The sequence below is a fragment of the Callorhinus ursinus genome, unplaced genomic scaffold (assembly GCF_003265705.2).
Source record: "Callorhinus ursinus isolate GAN/ISIS: 27379988/994484 unplaced genomic scaffold, GSC_fseal_2.0 scaffold12, whole genome shotgun sequence".
Lineage (NCBI taxonomy): Eukaryota > Metazoa > Chordata > Mammalia > Carnivora > Otariidae > Callorhinus > Callorhinus ursinus.
The window spans coordinates 12,452,220-12,469,507 of record NW_027397074.1 but is presented as its reverse complement, the minus strand read 5'-3'; the positions used below and the strand labels follow the sequence as shown (position 1 = coordinate 12,469,507).

General features: G+C 36.0%; 1 protein-coding gene across 3 annotated transcripts in view; it reads left to right on the top strand.

The window, feature by feature from the left end:
• SEMA3A (semaphorin 3A) overlaps positions 1-17,288 on the top strand; it is a 472,351-nt gene that overhangs the window by 258,728 nt on the left and 196,335 nt on the right. For 2 of the 3 annotated variants that reach the window (XM_073898731.1, XM_025873255.2), the window contains exon 1: positions 1,835-2,388. In XM_073898731.1, coding sequence (XP_073754832.1) covers positions 2,277-2,388 — 112 coding nt within the window. In that variant the 5' untranslated portion in view covers positions 1,835-2,276. Of the gene's footprint in view, positions 1-1,834; positions 2,389-17,288 lie in introns of those variants that run through there. The other variant, XM_073898730.1, reaches the window with a different exon arrangement.

The following is a 17,288-nucleotide window of genomic DNA, read 5'->3' as shown; positions in this document are numbered from 1 at the left end:
AGGCATTTAAAATATATATTAATGAAAGTGGTGCAACTATTTAAACTAATTATATGTGATATTTCAAAAGGATAATTCATTAGTCCAATCCTCTAAGTAATCCCAAAGTAACATGAATTCCTCTGTAGAATAAACGTCTGTAGAGAGTAATCCATGGAAGACAGACAAGCCTCTTGTCGTTTGTAGCCTTAATCCATTGCCTAGAGCATGAAAAGTGCTCAGGATAACAAGTGTGGGAATCAGTAAAATCAACATTATTTTTGGATTTTATTTTCTTAACAATACTGACTGATCAATGGGCTTGCCGAAACTGACAAATACAATACGGTCAGTTTGATGAATCAATCTAGTGAAGTAGAGAGAATCCCTCCACCCCATCCCCCACTCTCCCTCCTTTAAATCCTCTTCCTCCTACACACACACACACACACACACACACACACACACACACACACACACGAAGAGAGACAGAGACAGTGACAGAGAGACAGAAGAGAGACGGACGGACAGAGAGAGGGAGGGGTGAGGGAGATGCTTTTTCCTGATTGGTCTGTAGACATTAAGTCATGAAAGCTGTAGTGGCGATGCTTAGATCTTTTTCCATAAGAATACTAAGCCACTTTCAGTAAGTGTTTACATTTGTAATTGGGAGACTCACCCTCTTGTTTCAGTTGAGAAATTTCCAAACTATTGAAGTAGGGGTCTCTCTTCTGTATTTCAATTGTGTGTGTTGTATGGGGGGCGGGGAGGGCAGAGAGAGTTGAGGAGTAAAGAGGAAAAAGTTCTGTCCTATTAACTTCTATATATCCCAACCCCCCAAATCCTTTAAGGATATCAGCTTTGGGGAAAATCAAAAGAAAAATAGAAGAGGAAATTGAAACACCTCAGACAAAATGTGTATTTAGGAAAGAACTAATAGTGTCTTGTATGACTGCCTGAACACAGATATTCATGTGCACAGAAAATTTAGTAACCCTTCACCAGGTCATGAAGACACAGAGATAACTCTCTTTACATTGGTCCTTGACACTCAGCAGGGACTTTTGGGAACTTTGTCATCTTCCTCTGCCCTTTAAACCAAAACTAGTGAAGTGGCTTTAATTAATGAGATGTGTGATGCATTACAAATGTTAGCCAGGGCATTCCAGAAGCTGGAAAACCATAGATGTTTTTAAATTCTGAGTATCCCTTTGAGTTGTAATTTATAATTCTCAGTGGACCTATATTTGTCTTGAACTGATTGTTGAAATGGGCTTTACTAGGAATTTCTTCACTGAAATTGCAGTGGGGCGGGGGAAGGGGGGAGTTGAGCCAAGGGGGTTTGTTGGGAAGAGGCAATGATCTCTAACAAGGCTTTAAAACCTTCAGTGGTTAAAGTTATAGTGGTGAAAAAGATACACATATAGACACATATGCATATGTATATAGATACACATACATACACACATATAACACACAAGTTCAAAGGAACTATATCATGAGTGTTAGTTGTAAATTTTGTAGGTAGCAGAATTCAGATTTTTTTAATCAAAATTGCACCTAAAAATGGCTATAAAACAACGCGTGCCTTGGGAAGTAAATTTATAGCTCCATGCCTTTCAGAGAGGCACGCTGGAGGGTTCTGCTCCCGGCTCTAATCTCTATGAGATGTTTTTTGCATGTGTTGTGTGACAGGAGGGAAGGGGAGTGGGTTGAGCTCGCCTGTTCTCCCATTGTCAGCCAGTCTAGTGAGTGTTGGGAAAACCTGTCTGTGAGATCTTGTGTCATCTCTCCCTACATGTGTACAGGAAAAGTCCGCGCTGCTCACGGTTCCTCTCTCTCTCTCTCTTCTTTCTCTCTCTCTCTCTCTCTCTCTTTCTCTGTTTCCCTTTCATTCTGCTTCCCCGGAGCCGAATGAAGCAGAGAGCAGGATTAGAGTCCGCCACCGGCTATCAGAAGAGCCTAGATAAAAGGAACTGCTTCTTAAGCACCACTGCTGCAGCCCTTGTTAATTTTTTTTTTTTTTTCTTTCCACACAACAGTTGTGCCTCATTATCCGGTGCCTGGCTCGATTTTTTTTTTTTTTTTTTTTTTGAGGGTTTGAAGTTTCTGTGCTTCAGTGACTATTACAGAAGAAGAGGTGTTAGTGTTGCCGTGAGGTCTTGATTGTCTGCATTTATGAATGAAACTGACCTAAATCACCTGTTACCTCCAGTTTCCAGATTGTTTGAACTTCTCTGGCCGCACAATACAGGAGGGAAGGCTGAAGCAGCATAAGGACCTACAGCGTCTGCAGCATGGGCTGGTTCGCTAGGATTGTCTGTCTTTTCTGGGGAGTATTACTTACAGCGAGAGCGAACTATCAAAATGGGAAGAACAATGTACCAAGGCTGAAATTATCCTACAAAGGTAAATCTTTATTTTTCTTTTATTTCGGCCAGCTTTGTAATGACCCCTGCCCCCCCCCACCCTGCCCCAACCTTTTCATTCCTTGAACTCCCTCCCAACCCAAACCGTAAAACCTTGAGTTTAACCTGGGAAACCTATGTGATTGTGTGTATCTTTCTGAGATGATTTAAACACTTTTTTATAAAAGCATGTCTCCTGTTTGATATATGACAATTTAAATGCAAACAAAGAACATTTAATCACATTTGCAGAGAAGAGCTGAATGCCTGGTAAATGCTGAGCTGTATATGTGATCATATGTTCTGTTAATTTTTCTGACTCTACTTCTATTAAAATATCTTTAAAAAAATTGCTATTGCAAAAATAGTCTCTTTGTAGATGTGAATGCTTCACCTATAGTAATTGTTACGATAAATTGTATTTTCTTAGTTTTAGGCACTAAATGGTTAATCGTCATCATGAATATTCAGTTTGTTCAAATCTGACAATCAGATGCTTAACATAAGCAGTAGATCATGGTTTGCCAAGAGAATATAAACTGGAGGGAACAGACTAGTTTTTCCACAGTGTGTTATGATTGTACAAAAGACTGTGTATTTGGCTAATTGGTGTAAAGCTAAAGCCTTTGAAATATAAATTTATTTAATTCCATATGTACTTTAGTGAGAACTGAAGAGACATTACTTTCTGGTTGTACAGCTTAGTTGTGTGAACTTCTTTTCAAAAAGAGTATAAATTTAAGAAAGGAAAAAAGCTTTATCACATGGTTGCTAGTACTTTATTTGGTCACAGTTTAATGCATATGCTTGGTTTTTAATGAGGACTTCAAAGAAAATATTTGTTCTATATTTGTTTAGACAGATTTTATAGATAGATGTATCAAATAATGCTAACATAGATTGAAAATTATATATATATAAAACTTTTAATGAAAGACAGTGTTTATATAACTGAGCTATTAGTAAAAATGGAGTTGGAGATTAAAATGCTTTAACTCAAGTACTTTTACTCCCTAAGGTGTTGCTTTCTTATGAGTCTCAGATTTCGGGAATTGGGGGTGGGGCAGTGGGAAGCTTCAATTGTATTCTGTTTTCAGCCTATAATGTGAAAGAAAGTCATTAAATCTGTCTGTAGAGATGTCTGTCTACTGCACACTGCTTTTATGCCAGAAACATATTCTTTAATTTTCACATGATGGGGAACATCTCTTTCTGAATGCTCTAGTGTGAATGAGGACCACAAATAGGAAGGAGAGATGTAATTTTCACACTTTGGATTAGGAAATTCAACACCTATTAAATGTGTTTATTTGGAATTAATACTTACTAGATAAAATACATTGGGTTGAAAGATACATTTATTTTTCCTATAATAGTTTCCTAGTGATTAAAGTGGAAATGGATTTAAAACATTAGCAAACAGAGTTGCAATTGTACTTATCATACAAGATTTTAAAAAATTATATAGCCTCTATTAAATATTTAATTAAATCTCTATTATATCTCTAGTAACTGTCTTTAAATTATTTTTATAGTATATGATATCATGGCATCTGTATTTTCCTCAGTTTTTGCTTTCCATTTTCATTCTTGAAGAGAATGCCATCAAATAATACTTAGGTTGATGGTCAATTTTATCCAAGTTTATATGCCTTATGAGTAAGTTTCACATGCAACTTTACTTCTTGAAGATGAGAATGGCTGTATGTTATAATTTTAGAGTAACAAATTTGAAGCATGAAACACGCTTTAAAAATCTACTAGATTTGGGGACACTTGTTTAAATGCTAAATAAATTGTAAAATAAATAAGAATTGAGAATTATATTTATTTTGCAAGAATTTTATTTCCATGGTAATAGATTACTCTTCATTATAGAAGAGGTGCCATTCCTTTCTATATACTAAACAGATAACATTTAATTAGAATAGTCCTTTGATATGTGTACAGGCTTTAAACTTGTCTTGTGTATATTGACAATATGTATATATTGGACACTGTCTTTATCAACTCCTTTTAGCAATGGCATCCATTAGAATTATTCTTTTTTTTTTTTTAATCACAAACTGCCCCACACCTACGTAACAATTCTATTGAAATACCTAGGGCTTAGCAATTTGGTAAAATAAACTGTGAAATGAACAAGAAGAAGAAGAAGAAAAGGAATGGCCCAAGCAATTTTTCTTCTGTCATTTTATTGGTCTGTCATTACCTTTTTGTCTCTACATGTTTTGCCAAAGCAAATGCCTGGTAGCCAATTGTCAGTACTTTGTTTCTAAACTATAATAGAGATTTTTTTTTTTAAGCTACTTCTTTTTCCTCCTTAATTAGATGTCAAACACGGTTAAAACATCCACTGCTTTGCCCTTAAAAATATTCCAGCATGATTCATGAAGAGTTAAATCCCTGCCAACCCTAATTTCCCATGGTCACTTGTTTTCAAAGATCCACCATTAACTCTCTCATTGCTCAGTTGCTAAGACGAAGTTTCAGGCAATCACTGTGCTTACTTTCTACTTGTCATCTTGCCTAGTAGGAAACGAAAGAGATTTGATATGTTAAATGAGAAAGAAAAAGAAGGGAGCCTTTGTAGTGGATGTACATATATATCTAATAAGGTACCTCTTTACTTTCTAGGAAAAAGGGATTGAATAGATGTGTTCAGGACCATCTGGAGAAGTGATAATATTAGAAAAATGGGGTATGCTGGCTTTTCCTCTGAACCAATCTGATTTAGAATCCTTGTGGGGGAAGCAAATGTGAGAACTCTGTAAATCTCAGCAGTCACATACAAATTATCCTCAAGAAACATTCTCTCAGAGATACTTTTGCCTTCCTGAAGTATATGTAACAGAGCTAAATGTTAAAATGTTTCTTTTTAAAATTGATGCATAACTGTTTATTTCGCCTACAAAACTAGTCAGATTTCACTTTTCTCATGAAAAACCAGACTATCATATAATCTTCCTTTTGGAATGTGTGGTACAATGAAGACTTCAGAAAAACCTATGGAAATCACAAGGAAATAAATTAGGTTTGGGGTTTTAAACAAATGACAAATGTTCCATCACTCAGTGTAATGAGCTTTTCCAGGACACTGTGTGCTTCAGTTTTAGTAGAAATCAAAGACACATGCAAGTCTGAATGTGATGGTGATCATGTGAATCCAAAGGTTAAATCGATGTCTTTAACTTTACTTTCACAGGGAGAATTTAGTAAATAGCACTTAAATGAATGTTTTAAAGGCCTTCTTTTCATACTTTGTAAAGCTTTTCTTTCCCCTCAGAGTCTAATTATTATAACAATGAGATTATCAGTTAAATCAAAATTCTCACACATACCTTTCTGATAATAGAATATAATATTTAATTAAAAATTATGAAATAAAAATTACAAAAGCTTTTTTTCCATTGCTCAGTACATTATGATCACTTCAAAGTTCATTAATACGAATAATGATTTACTAATTAAACTTGGTGACTTTTCAGGATTTTTCTTTACTTCTACCAGAGCACACAGATACACACATACAAACATATATATGTGTACATACATGAATATCTGGGTATATTTGAATGACAAAACTTTATGTTAATGTTTTATAGCTGAGAAAAAGTAATCTTGGCAACCTACAGGTTGTGAAATTTATGGCCACTTTACAACAATTTTGTTACTGGTTTACAGTAATTTTCATATTTTAAATTATTTATTTACTTATTTATTTTAAAGTGGGCATGATCTTTTGGGTCCCATGAAAAGTCCTCTTGGATATCTTAAGTATTCACATGCTTCTATAGGGTGGAATATGTCTTATACTAACAATCTCCTCATAGCTAAAAAAAAGCGTCTATGAAAGGTAGAGGAATAATATATATATATATATATATATATATATATTCACACACACCCACACAGAGCAAAGAAGTTATAAATTCATTGCAATATCTTTTCTCCTATAGGCACCGCATGTTTGACATCAGGTCTCTGACTTACCGATCCTTATTTAACATGGCCTTTTCTTCTCAAATTCTGTTAACTTTAAAAATCATATTTTGATTCTGAAATCTTCAATTTAAGCACACTAGAAACTAGAAATTTTTATTCACCTACTCAACAAATATATTCTGGCAAAATAATGAAAAATAAAATAAAACAAGATGCTCAGTCCCACATCTTGTGATCCAATCCTGGTCAGATCAAATGTGGGCTAGTGAAAATCTCCAATTTGTGGCTTCTCTGATTAAAGATGCCAACCAGATTGGCCTTTGAAATAATAATTTATACAGTGTAGACGTTAGCAAGCAGGAAAATAATTGAGACCACAAAACCATGCCATGTAAAATTCTAACCCACCAAATTTTGATAATGATATTCAGTCATTACTAGCTTAAAGAAACCTGAATACTGAAGAGATAATTTTTCCAATTCTAACTTTATGTTGTTATTTCTCTTCACATAAATCATTTCCAAGACTCCACTCTTGACAATGATATAAAATACATGAATATTTAGGCAATTAAATAGATGTATAGATCTGTCATAACTACTTTCTCCTTGTTTTCTTACTTTCAATTATCACATATAAATCAAACAACATAATTTAAAAAAGTTACGATTTTTGCTGAATTACATTTAAGTTCTATATTCTAAACATTAATGCAAATGAAAGTCTTTCAAGAATAAATTTAATTAAAATTAATTAATATGATCGCATATATTCCTAGTAAGGAAATAAAAGTAAACTTTTGATTGCAGAGCATAATCTATTTGTACTTAGTGTGAATGTATAATTGTACTTCAGATAGGTGCTTTAAGTAACATAAAATTATCATGAACTTAAGTCGGCAATAAGAAATTTTGTGACTTACCTTCCTATTCCAGTTTTTCTCATTTAAGCTTCAGTGACACACCTACATGTCACAGTCCAAAAGTCAAAATGTCACACCTTTACATGTTTGGGAGAATTTTATATCTAAAGCCAGGACTATGCTAAATAGAATTTGTATTTCAATTGTAAAACCTTCCAGAAACCAGTACTAAACTAAATTTTTAATCAGTCATTATCTCACAGCATTCATTTTCAAAGTCACGATATTATATCACAGAGAGTTACATATTAATTGATTAAGACATTGCACTTATCAAACCTTTATGAAAAAAAATTATGATAAAATTTGATTCATTAGGGCAAAGTTACTGGCAAAATCTCCAAAACCCATGACAGTGTCTAAGTTTAGTGCATGCAGTGAAAGCTTATTTTAAAAAGACCAGCAGCTGTAAACATGAATTAGGACAAGTGTGAGTCTTGGGATAGATCTTACCCCTCATGACTTCTAAGGTGCTATTTAAAGGGATTATCATGATTTGCAGTTCTATGCTTCCACTAATAGGTGGCACTAGCAATTTGTGACAGCCCTTTCATTAGTTTGGAAATGGGCAGGCTGCTAGGATAAATATACACAGAGTAATGTGTAGAGGCCAAGTTTGGAAAAACTGGCAGAAGAGTCAGGAGATGTAACATGCACAGTGCAGAAGCATTAGTTAAAATGCAGTTTGCTTAAGATTTTGATGTGCTCCGTGCATACATTTACTGGTACATTTGGACCCTAGAAAAGTAAATGGTTATAAATAAATAAACAAACAAACAAAAAATTTTTTAACTTAAATACGACTTTACAAGTGAAATTGATCTGTAGAATGTAAAACAAAATAATGAGTGAAATAGTAGTACCAATCAGAATGATGGAAGGACAGCTTCGTGTGTCTGTATGTATATTAAATATTTTATATATGCTCATATATATACACTCATTTCTATTTTTTTTAAGTCTGAATCATAAAATGTCCTTAACAGAAATGATGCAGCCTGCCTGTGACACATTATTGCCATTGTAACTGGAGAGTAGCTAATTGAGACGGTAAAATGTTTAGTAAATCACATTCGATATATTTTTAAAAAGTGACTCCTTGTGATTTGTAGGTTGTTTTAAATTATTATCATAATTAAACATAGGGAAGAATCAATAAATTTTATCTGACACAAATACGTCTGAATGTCTCCAGTTACTATCTCCTTCTATTGCCAAGACATAAACATCAGTATAAATAGGAATTCACACACTATTTCCAAACAGTAACAAAGCTGGACTCTGTCAAACCCAGGATAAGAAAATATACAATTTACATACACTTAAATTAGGGAATGAAGATAAGCAAAAATAAAATGCTGTTGATAAATTTGGAGAATAATTGAATCTTAGGATTTTCTACAAGCTTAGGGTAAAACTTAAAGAGACAACAAATTTAGGGAATCTTGTCATCTCTTAAATGAGTCATTAAACCTGCGTTTCCAGGTTCTCTTTGCTTGGAGAGATATGACGTGGGAAGCAATGTTGACCAAATCTCACAGTAACTCACTCTGTTGCCGATATCATAAACATGTCTTTTGATAAAATATAGCACCACCCACTTGAGTCTTCATCGGCGAACTAAACGGAGTTTAGGATTATTGAATATGTCAAATGACTTCTTTGGTTTGTAAAATTACTTAAAAGGATCATCTCTGTTGTGCCAGACAGTGAGGTTCTCAAGGCTAGATCTATTCTTTTTCATCGTTAGCCTCTAAATGGCTAATGTGACTTGTTGAGTCATTCTGGGCTTCATTTGACACACCTTGTTTTTTTAAACGCAGATGCCTCTATATAAGTGAGTACAAAAAGAATGCACGTGTGTAATAAATCAATTCATTGTATGTGAATTGTACACTGTAATGTAGGGAAAGTAAGCTTAGTGCTAGACCCTAGAGGAGGAGGCTCTCAGTTGAGGCACTTAGAAGCGCACAAAGGGTATGGGAGCAGTGTGGTCTCCACAAACAGTACCTCCTCTGAACCAAGCCTGTTTCCGGACTGAATCACAAAGTATCTGGCTATCTTTACTTGCCTGCAAGTAAGACGTGGAGAATGTATAATGATACATACATCTTGGAAGATCTTAGGAACCAGGTGGAAGAATTGTGTCTTGTCTTTGAAGGAACATCCTGATTTTTTTTTTTTTTATTATCATGTCTCGATGCATTTAGCCAGAAAAGAAAGTGAGGGAGGCTATTCTAGAACCAGATAGTGACTAAAGATAAAATGTCTCATCGTCCTTCTCATTGTTTCCAAAACTTTGTGTAAAACAAATCAGTTCTACCAAAGTTGGAAGTACAATCATTTAAAAAAATTGAAAGTGACTATATTTCATTGTTAATGCTTTTGAGAGAATCCTGGCTTTGCTCTCCACAGCTTGCTAAGATGCCTTCCTTGTTTCCTCTTATCTTTGACTCAACTAATTTGCTTAGTCCACTTATAGGTCTAGAATTGATGTTTAGAATATACATTGATTTACAGTGCTTGATGTTAAATTCTTATAAAATATGTTGGTCTTGGGGCAAAGTAGAGGTATCCACAGGAAAGGACAAAAGTACTACCAAGAGTGCTGTGTGTACAAATCAGAGCTATTAAGTGACATTAAAAAGTAATTAAGGTCTCATCCCAGCCCTTAAGGAATATATTTGGGGAAAGCCAAAACAAGGTTGTTTATAAGTGAGATCAAATCAAAACTAGACAAGTACTTGGGAATTTTCATCACACGTGTTAGAAATTTTAGTTTTTTTATCTTCAAATTTGAAGTTTCAAGAGAATAAACTCAGCTCTGCTGTGATCATCCTTTAAATGGACCTAGATTTTCATCAGCTATGCAAATTTCAATTATTTACAAATCCCATTATTATAATTAATACCTATTTTTTATTTGTATTCTCTGTGTAAAACACACACAGACACATATGGCATGTGACCATTTCTTCATGGACAAGTAGGTCCTTGGGTACAGTGAATATAGTAGAACTTCTGAGGAAGGCAGTATCGCATCTCCCTAAATATGTCGGTGGACTTTTAAAAATAGGCTGCAAGGAAGGTGGACCTCAATAGACAAGAAGAATGTGAGAAGGCAGACGTAGAGAAAGTGGTAGTTACCACTATCGAAAACTATTTCTTTGTGATTTGTTTTTCCTTTCGGGAAGACAGTATATTTTTACATAGCTTAAAAAATAGTATAGTTATGTAATTTTTCTGCATTCAAATGTGATACGGAAACAAATCTGTCCTTTAACAAGGGAACTGAAAGCTGCAGTGTAACAGGCTTGGAACATCATGGAGTTAATCTGCAGTTGTCTAGGTTTGACCGAAAATGAGATCAAGAGGGACAAGTGGTACATACTTGTAAGGACTTTCCACGATGGTCGCAATGGTCATTTGGGCTCATCCGCCTCTCCTTTGGGATTTGTCTATAAAATACTTTGACCAGATTTCTTTCAAACCAATGGAAGAAAGAAAAGAAAGTTGAGTTGATTATCCAGTGTAGAAAACATTGTAAGTATAGCTCCTTTCAGATTATAAAACATACTGGATTAGAATGCAGTTTTCTTCTTGTTTTCCTATTTCCTCTTGTTTTCTGCTTTATTATTTCCTTAACCAATCCTCCAACAATTTGTGAAAAAAAGCAGTTGCTATTTTTATAAATCATGTTTGTTTTTAATATGAAAACACTTATGTCACCTATATGAGGAGTATCAGGTTTTAAAGTCCCTTTAACTGTGTATTTCTGTTATGTACCATCTTTAACTGCTCAGTTATATACTGCATATATTTTAATTTGCTTAGCACTCCGTTTATCATTCTGGATGTTCCTCGAGTTCACTTAGGAAAACATTGGTTTCAAAAAGCAGCCTAGCAAAATTTTGGGACATTTCATAATAGATTAGGCAAAGTTGTTGGTTCGTGGTCACTTCTGGAAATTTGATCATAATAGTGTAACTGTACTTGCAAAATTACATATAGATGAAGAACTACATAAATCAATGTGTTTATATGTAGTACGTGTGTGTGTATTCATAACAAATACAAGAAAAGTTACATTCAAGTCATTATTTTTCTAAGCCACTTTATGTTTAATTGTGATTTGTGGAAAGCGGAATGCTGAGAAATAGTGAAGAAAGGATCTCTCCCATTGCTTGATATCAGGTCTTGGGTAGTTCAGGATTGGCTATGATCTTCTGTCCTTTAATGTTTGACCTTCCCAGTGCATCTTCTACAGTACAATGCCGCTGGCTAGCGGAGTTCTCTGTCTTCTCTAAGGCAACCCTACTCGAAGACGCTGCCAACGTGCCTCTCTCAGTGGCCTTTCCATTGAGCGTTCCCAGCATGTTGGCTCCAGGCCATAGTGTTTAGTATCTTGCTTCCACTGGAATGCACACAGTACTTCTACTCTCGAGTCCTTCCACCTCCAGAGTGCAGGGTGTGAGCAGGACACAGATCCCCCCAATATAATAGCATTCCATCTTTCCAGATTTTAAATATGTTATCTTGTTTTAACTGATTCTGGCCGTCCGCCTCCCCCATCTTCCATCCCCATCTTTGCCCTAGAAATAGTCTTCATCCAGTACCTTCTTGTCTTATCCAAATAAATCTCATTAAAGCCTCTCCTTTTGAAACAAAATTCTGTTAAGCTCCCCCTGGGAATATGGAAAAATTTCTAGGCCTCAAAAATTAAAAGCCCTTATTTCTCTCTCGGGAAGAGGTTTAGAACTTCTTATTTTTATCAGATGGATCTCCAGAAGAGCAAACAAAATGACCATTTCTTAATTAGGTAATCTTGCCACTTTAAATTTTCAGTCAATTGCCTCCCTCTATATGCATGTACCTAACAATCTAAACTAGACATTGTGCCTGGTACAGGGAGTGTGCTTCCCATAATTTTAGTCCAACTGCCTCAGCTTTACACGTATAAAAATAAGCTGATTAAAGGACAAAATAACCTCCTTGATCCTTGAGATGTAGAAATGTTGCCCAAGTGATGACCCAGAAGGAGAAAGCTCACCCAACCAGAAATTCTTCACCCAGGGAGCTCTTCCCCATCTGCCCACGCTCCTGCCTACTTTCCCGGACACTACAAACTCTGGGGAGGAGCTGAGCCAGCTGGGGTCTTTGACATTTACCTCTTCCACGTGTTAAAGGCTGCAGAATATCTACACCTGGATCTCTCATGGGGAACTCCAACTCAGCTTGTTCCAAACTGCAACCACTGACCTTTCTACAAACGTGTTTGTCCTCCTTATTCCCAGTTTCAGAGAATGCTGTCATTTTGTCACAGTTGTCCAGACCAGAAGCATCTTTGCCTATTCTTGCTGGCCCACCCCATATCTAACTAGATGTCCTGGGGATTCTGTCTCTTGAGTCATTCAAATCTGTCCTGCTCTCTCTTCCAGGTTAAGTCAGATCCTTATCATTACTTGCCCTACAATGGCAACAGCCACCTTTAATTATTGTCTCTTCTTTCCATCATTACTGGCTACAATTCTTTCTGAAATTCAAATCTAATTATGCCTTTCCTTTGTTTTAAAACTTTACTGATTAAAGTCCAAACTCCGGAGCTTGACCTAAAAGGATGATTAACTTAAAGGAGTCTAGGGCAGAGAGGGAACTAATTGGAGGTCTTGGAGTTGTTCACGTATGAGGAAATTAATCCCCACGTAAGGATCACGATAATGAAAATGAGAGACGAAGGCTGAAGATGAGACATATTGAAAGTAAAGGAACATTAGATTTGGTAAATGACTGTGTATGAGGAGGATCTGGAGAATTCAAGAGCAATAAGTTTTTAAATTTCTGCAACTAGGAGTGTGATGCAACAATTGGTAGTAACTGGAAAGTGAAACTCTCCACATTGCAGCCCGAACCATGCCTACACCTGGTTCCAACTTTTCCACGTCACATTTGTAAACTTTCTTTCCTGGGTTCACATCTTCCCAGCCTTAGTTCTTTACTGATGCCATTCTCACCAATAAACATTGACGTTGGTATCTCCTTTCCTAAGGCTTTTGAAGAGGCAGAGAAGTATAATGTAGCATGTGGCAACTATCCTGAAGAAACTTAACCTCTTGGAAGGGGAGAAGACCCAGATTGTTGGCTTTTTAACATCAACCTCTTCTCTTCTTTATCCATTTTCTTCTTTTTTAAGATTTTTTTTTTTCAAGTAATCTCTACCTCCAACGTGGGGCTCAAACTTACAAACCCAAGATCAAGAGTCCGCTCTACCGACTGAGCCAGCCAGGTGTTTTTTCTATTCTCAGTCAAGTACAGAGTCTTGGACATGATAGTGCCTCATTAAATTCCTGAAGTGGTTGAAGGAGTAAGTGAGGAGGTGACATATAATCATTCCAGGTGAGAGGGCTAAGGAGCAGAGATGAGACCACATGTACAACAGATCTGAGTATAAGACATAGCCCATTATAGAAGGTGAAATATGGGAGGAAAAGTAATTTATGGCTACAGAGGTGTTTTAAATATGGAGGAATGGTGGAAAATTTTGAAATGGGTTAGAAAATGCACACTTCAGATTTGAACAATAGATGATGAAACCCTTTAATGTTTGTAAATGAGTGGTATGTGCAAAGCAATGCTTTAGGAATCCAGAAACCTGGTAGCTAGCCTTCAGTTCTGAGTTAATGAGGCATCAGCTGAGATGCTGAAGCAAGATTCTAAAACAAATGGCTACAGTTCAATTTGGGCCTCATATAATGACCTTGTTCTGCTGGGGTACAGAGACTCCATATGTAGGCATGTAGCTCTGCCTTATCTACATAGAGCAATACATTTTCACACGCCCAGAAAAATGCAAGTTGTATTTAAGAAAAACTGCAGATATTTGTGCTTTCATCTCAAATCTTAAAGTCCAACAGTCTAGCATCTTTTAGGATACAGCCATCTACCTGAAATATTCTATAGCATATTAATTCCTTTCAATTGTCTTAGATTTATGGCAGAACACACATTTAGGGCTTCTGGTGAGGTATTGTGCATGCATCTTACTCTGTTACAATGTCACTATTTGGGCAAAGCAAGATATGAAGGGTGGCCCTTTTGTTTTCAGGTTACTATATTATGTGGGCTCATCCTTCTTTAATAGATTTTTTTTTCTCCTGGACTGGCGTACAGGGATTCACTCCTTTGCATTTGATTCTAACTAGACAGAATTGGAAGCTGTGCTCAAACAAAGCAACTACTCCTAAGACTCCAATTCCCTGTTAGGCTCTCACACACTGGCCCAGAGCCATGGAGTTTCTTGCTTTCACTGTGTGTTCTTCATGTTCAATAGAGTCTCAGCCTTCTTTTGCTTCCCGAGGTGCCTATTCAGAACAGAATTAAGGTTCCCTTGGCACATTCTAACAGAGCACACATCCTCTCTCTATCATTCAACCTCCCAATCCAGACAGCTTCTTGAGAAAGATCTCTAGCATAAGAACAAAATGGGACCAAGTGACTAGAAAAAGTTTTTCTTGCATGCCTGAAATCACTTAGCAAGGCAGAGTAGAGTCAGTGTCTATTTTGTTCAATGTTTCATCAGAAATAAGATTAATACTTGTCTCATTGGCATTGCTTTTTAGCTGTCAAATTAGAGGAAACTGGCTAGCCTCTGACAGTATTTCTGTCCACAGCTTTATAAATATTAGCACATTCGTTTTGAAAGAATCTATTTTGACTCTTTTAGGCAGATGCCATATAAGGAAGTGAAATTAGCGATGCTGTAGTAATTTGTTTCTTTAATACAAATCTCAGTCTCTAAGATTGAGGCGTATCACATGTAACACACACTATGGACCTCATTCTCCCGAATGGATTCTCCATTGTACATATTATACCATCTTTTCAAACAATTGATTTTTCTAAGAGAAACAAAAGATAGAGGTAATAGCCGAATGTCTCTTGTGTGCCCCACCTGAACAGCCAGATTTATTGCCTTTTCATGTTTCCAAAAGAATAAAATTTCCCATTCTTGGAGTGTGCAAAATGAATTCCAACATTCCATTCTTGGAATGTGCAAAATAAACATATCCGATGAAATATATTATCTTTATTTAGTGTTATTGAATAGGAAGTCATGCTGTGTTTACAGTGTTGAAGCCCTTGCTTGTTGGCCTATTGAAAATTAGTGGCTTTTTCTAACTTAGCTACTAGAACAAAGATTTCACAAGGACAAGAGGAATCTTAGCATGGTGAAGAGAGCATTGAATTGACTCTGGCATTTTTTAGGCGTTAGGATGTGGGCATGTTATTAGCTTTAGTAGCCTCGAGTTGCTCTTCCCTAAAGTGGGAGAATAGCTACTTTATGGTAGCTGGTAGCTGGTATCGGGATAATAACAATACATTGTAATTTGCTCAATCACGGTCTCGTACATAGAAGGTTGTAGATCACCGTGTTTTGCTCTTTGGTATGGGTATGCATGCAGGTGTTCTCTGTTACTTTTTTTGTGAGTTCAGTTAATAATAAAAATACAAAGAAATTCACAACTGTTATATTTGTAGTGCACTTATTTCAAAGACTTGTAAAATAGTCTGAATGTAAAAACCATGAGGTTTGTCAATGTCAGCTGGGCAGGGCACATTTGAGGAGGCTTTGTTAAAGGCTGGTGTTGAAAGTAAACAATTGATGAAAAAACAGCCGAGTCTAACATTAGGCCTTTCAGTCCTGCATGGGTGAAGCTAAACGTCTTGATGTTGACCTATTGCCTGACCAAGCTTCAGGTGTAACTTCAGCGGAATCTGTATTGAGTGTATACATAAAGCTAGTAGTGAGGATGCAGGCAGGTCTCTGGCTATGAATACTTACTGAGCCAGGCTGAGCAAGGAAGCACCTGTTTCTTAGGGAAAGGGTTGTCTGCCTCTCACAGACTGTAAGTTCTAAGTCATGTTTTCAACATGAACCAAAGTCAGCCATTTAATATTCAGTAAAAATAACCAGGAAATGACTAGTTTTATTTGCTCCCATACTTACAGCATATCCTCTTAAATGGTGTAATGGTTGCCTTGAATGTTATTTTGTTATGACTTAGTCCATGAAGACACAACATCCTTCATGACAACTTGAAGAGTATTGAATTCACATAGGAATTAACACAGTATTTCTATTTAATATGTCCCTGAGTCTGAATGAAACACTGTAGATATAAAGTCTGGGGCTTTCTGACCAATTCTATAACCACCTGTGATTGCAAGTAACCCATTTGCAGGAAAGGGGATATTTGGTCATCAGGAAAATAAACTTGCCGCCTGAAGCCAGTAAATAGAATGAAGAACATGTCGAGAGTAACTTAAAGGGGCTTTTGTCTAACAGAAGACACTTGGAAGCCAGACTAGGGAAAGCTAGACGTCCTTAAGAAAGGAGGTGACACTAACCACACTTGGCTTTTAAAGATTTTTCTGGAAGGCAGAATTCTTTTGGAAAACACTTTATGCACCAGCATGAATAAATTTCTGTGGTACTCTAGACAAAGATGAATTTTATTTCATTGTGGCTTTCACCATATTACAATGCTCATAAACTATTTTACCTTATGCCAGACATGTGGAAGCAATCAGTATATGTAAATGATATGTGAAGGTGAGGTATAGTCTTAGCTTAAAAACTTAGACTGTCTCTGGTTATAAATTATAACCACATCACAAAGAGCAACTTGCCTTTTAATAGTAACATAAATGTAAAAATAATCAGTGATGAATTCTAAGTGTTCTCTTAGTAAAGTACAATAAATGTGAAATACAGTGTTACGTTGTGCCGTTACATTATTTCTAGGACACAATATTCAAAGGCAAATATTTTTTACCTTAAGTAATTGTTAATATGTAAGTAGCTGTGGTAAGACATAATTATGTCAGTCTGTCTCTGAGAAACTTTTGCCTACGGTTGCATTTTATTTATTTAGTTTTTACTTCTTCATTCAGATGTAATTGACATACAACGGTAATTGGTTTCAGGTATACAATATAATGATTCAATATTTGTATATGTTGCAAAATGATCACC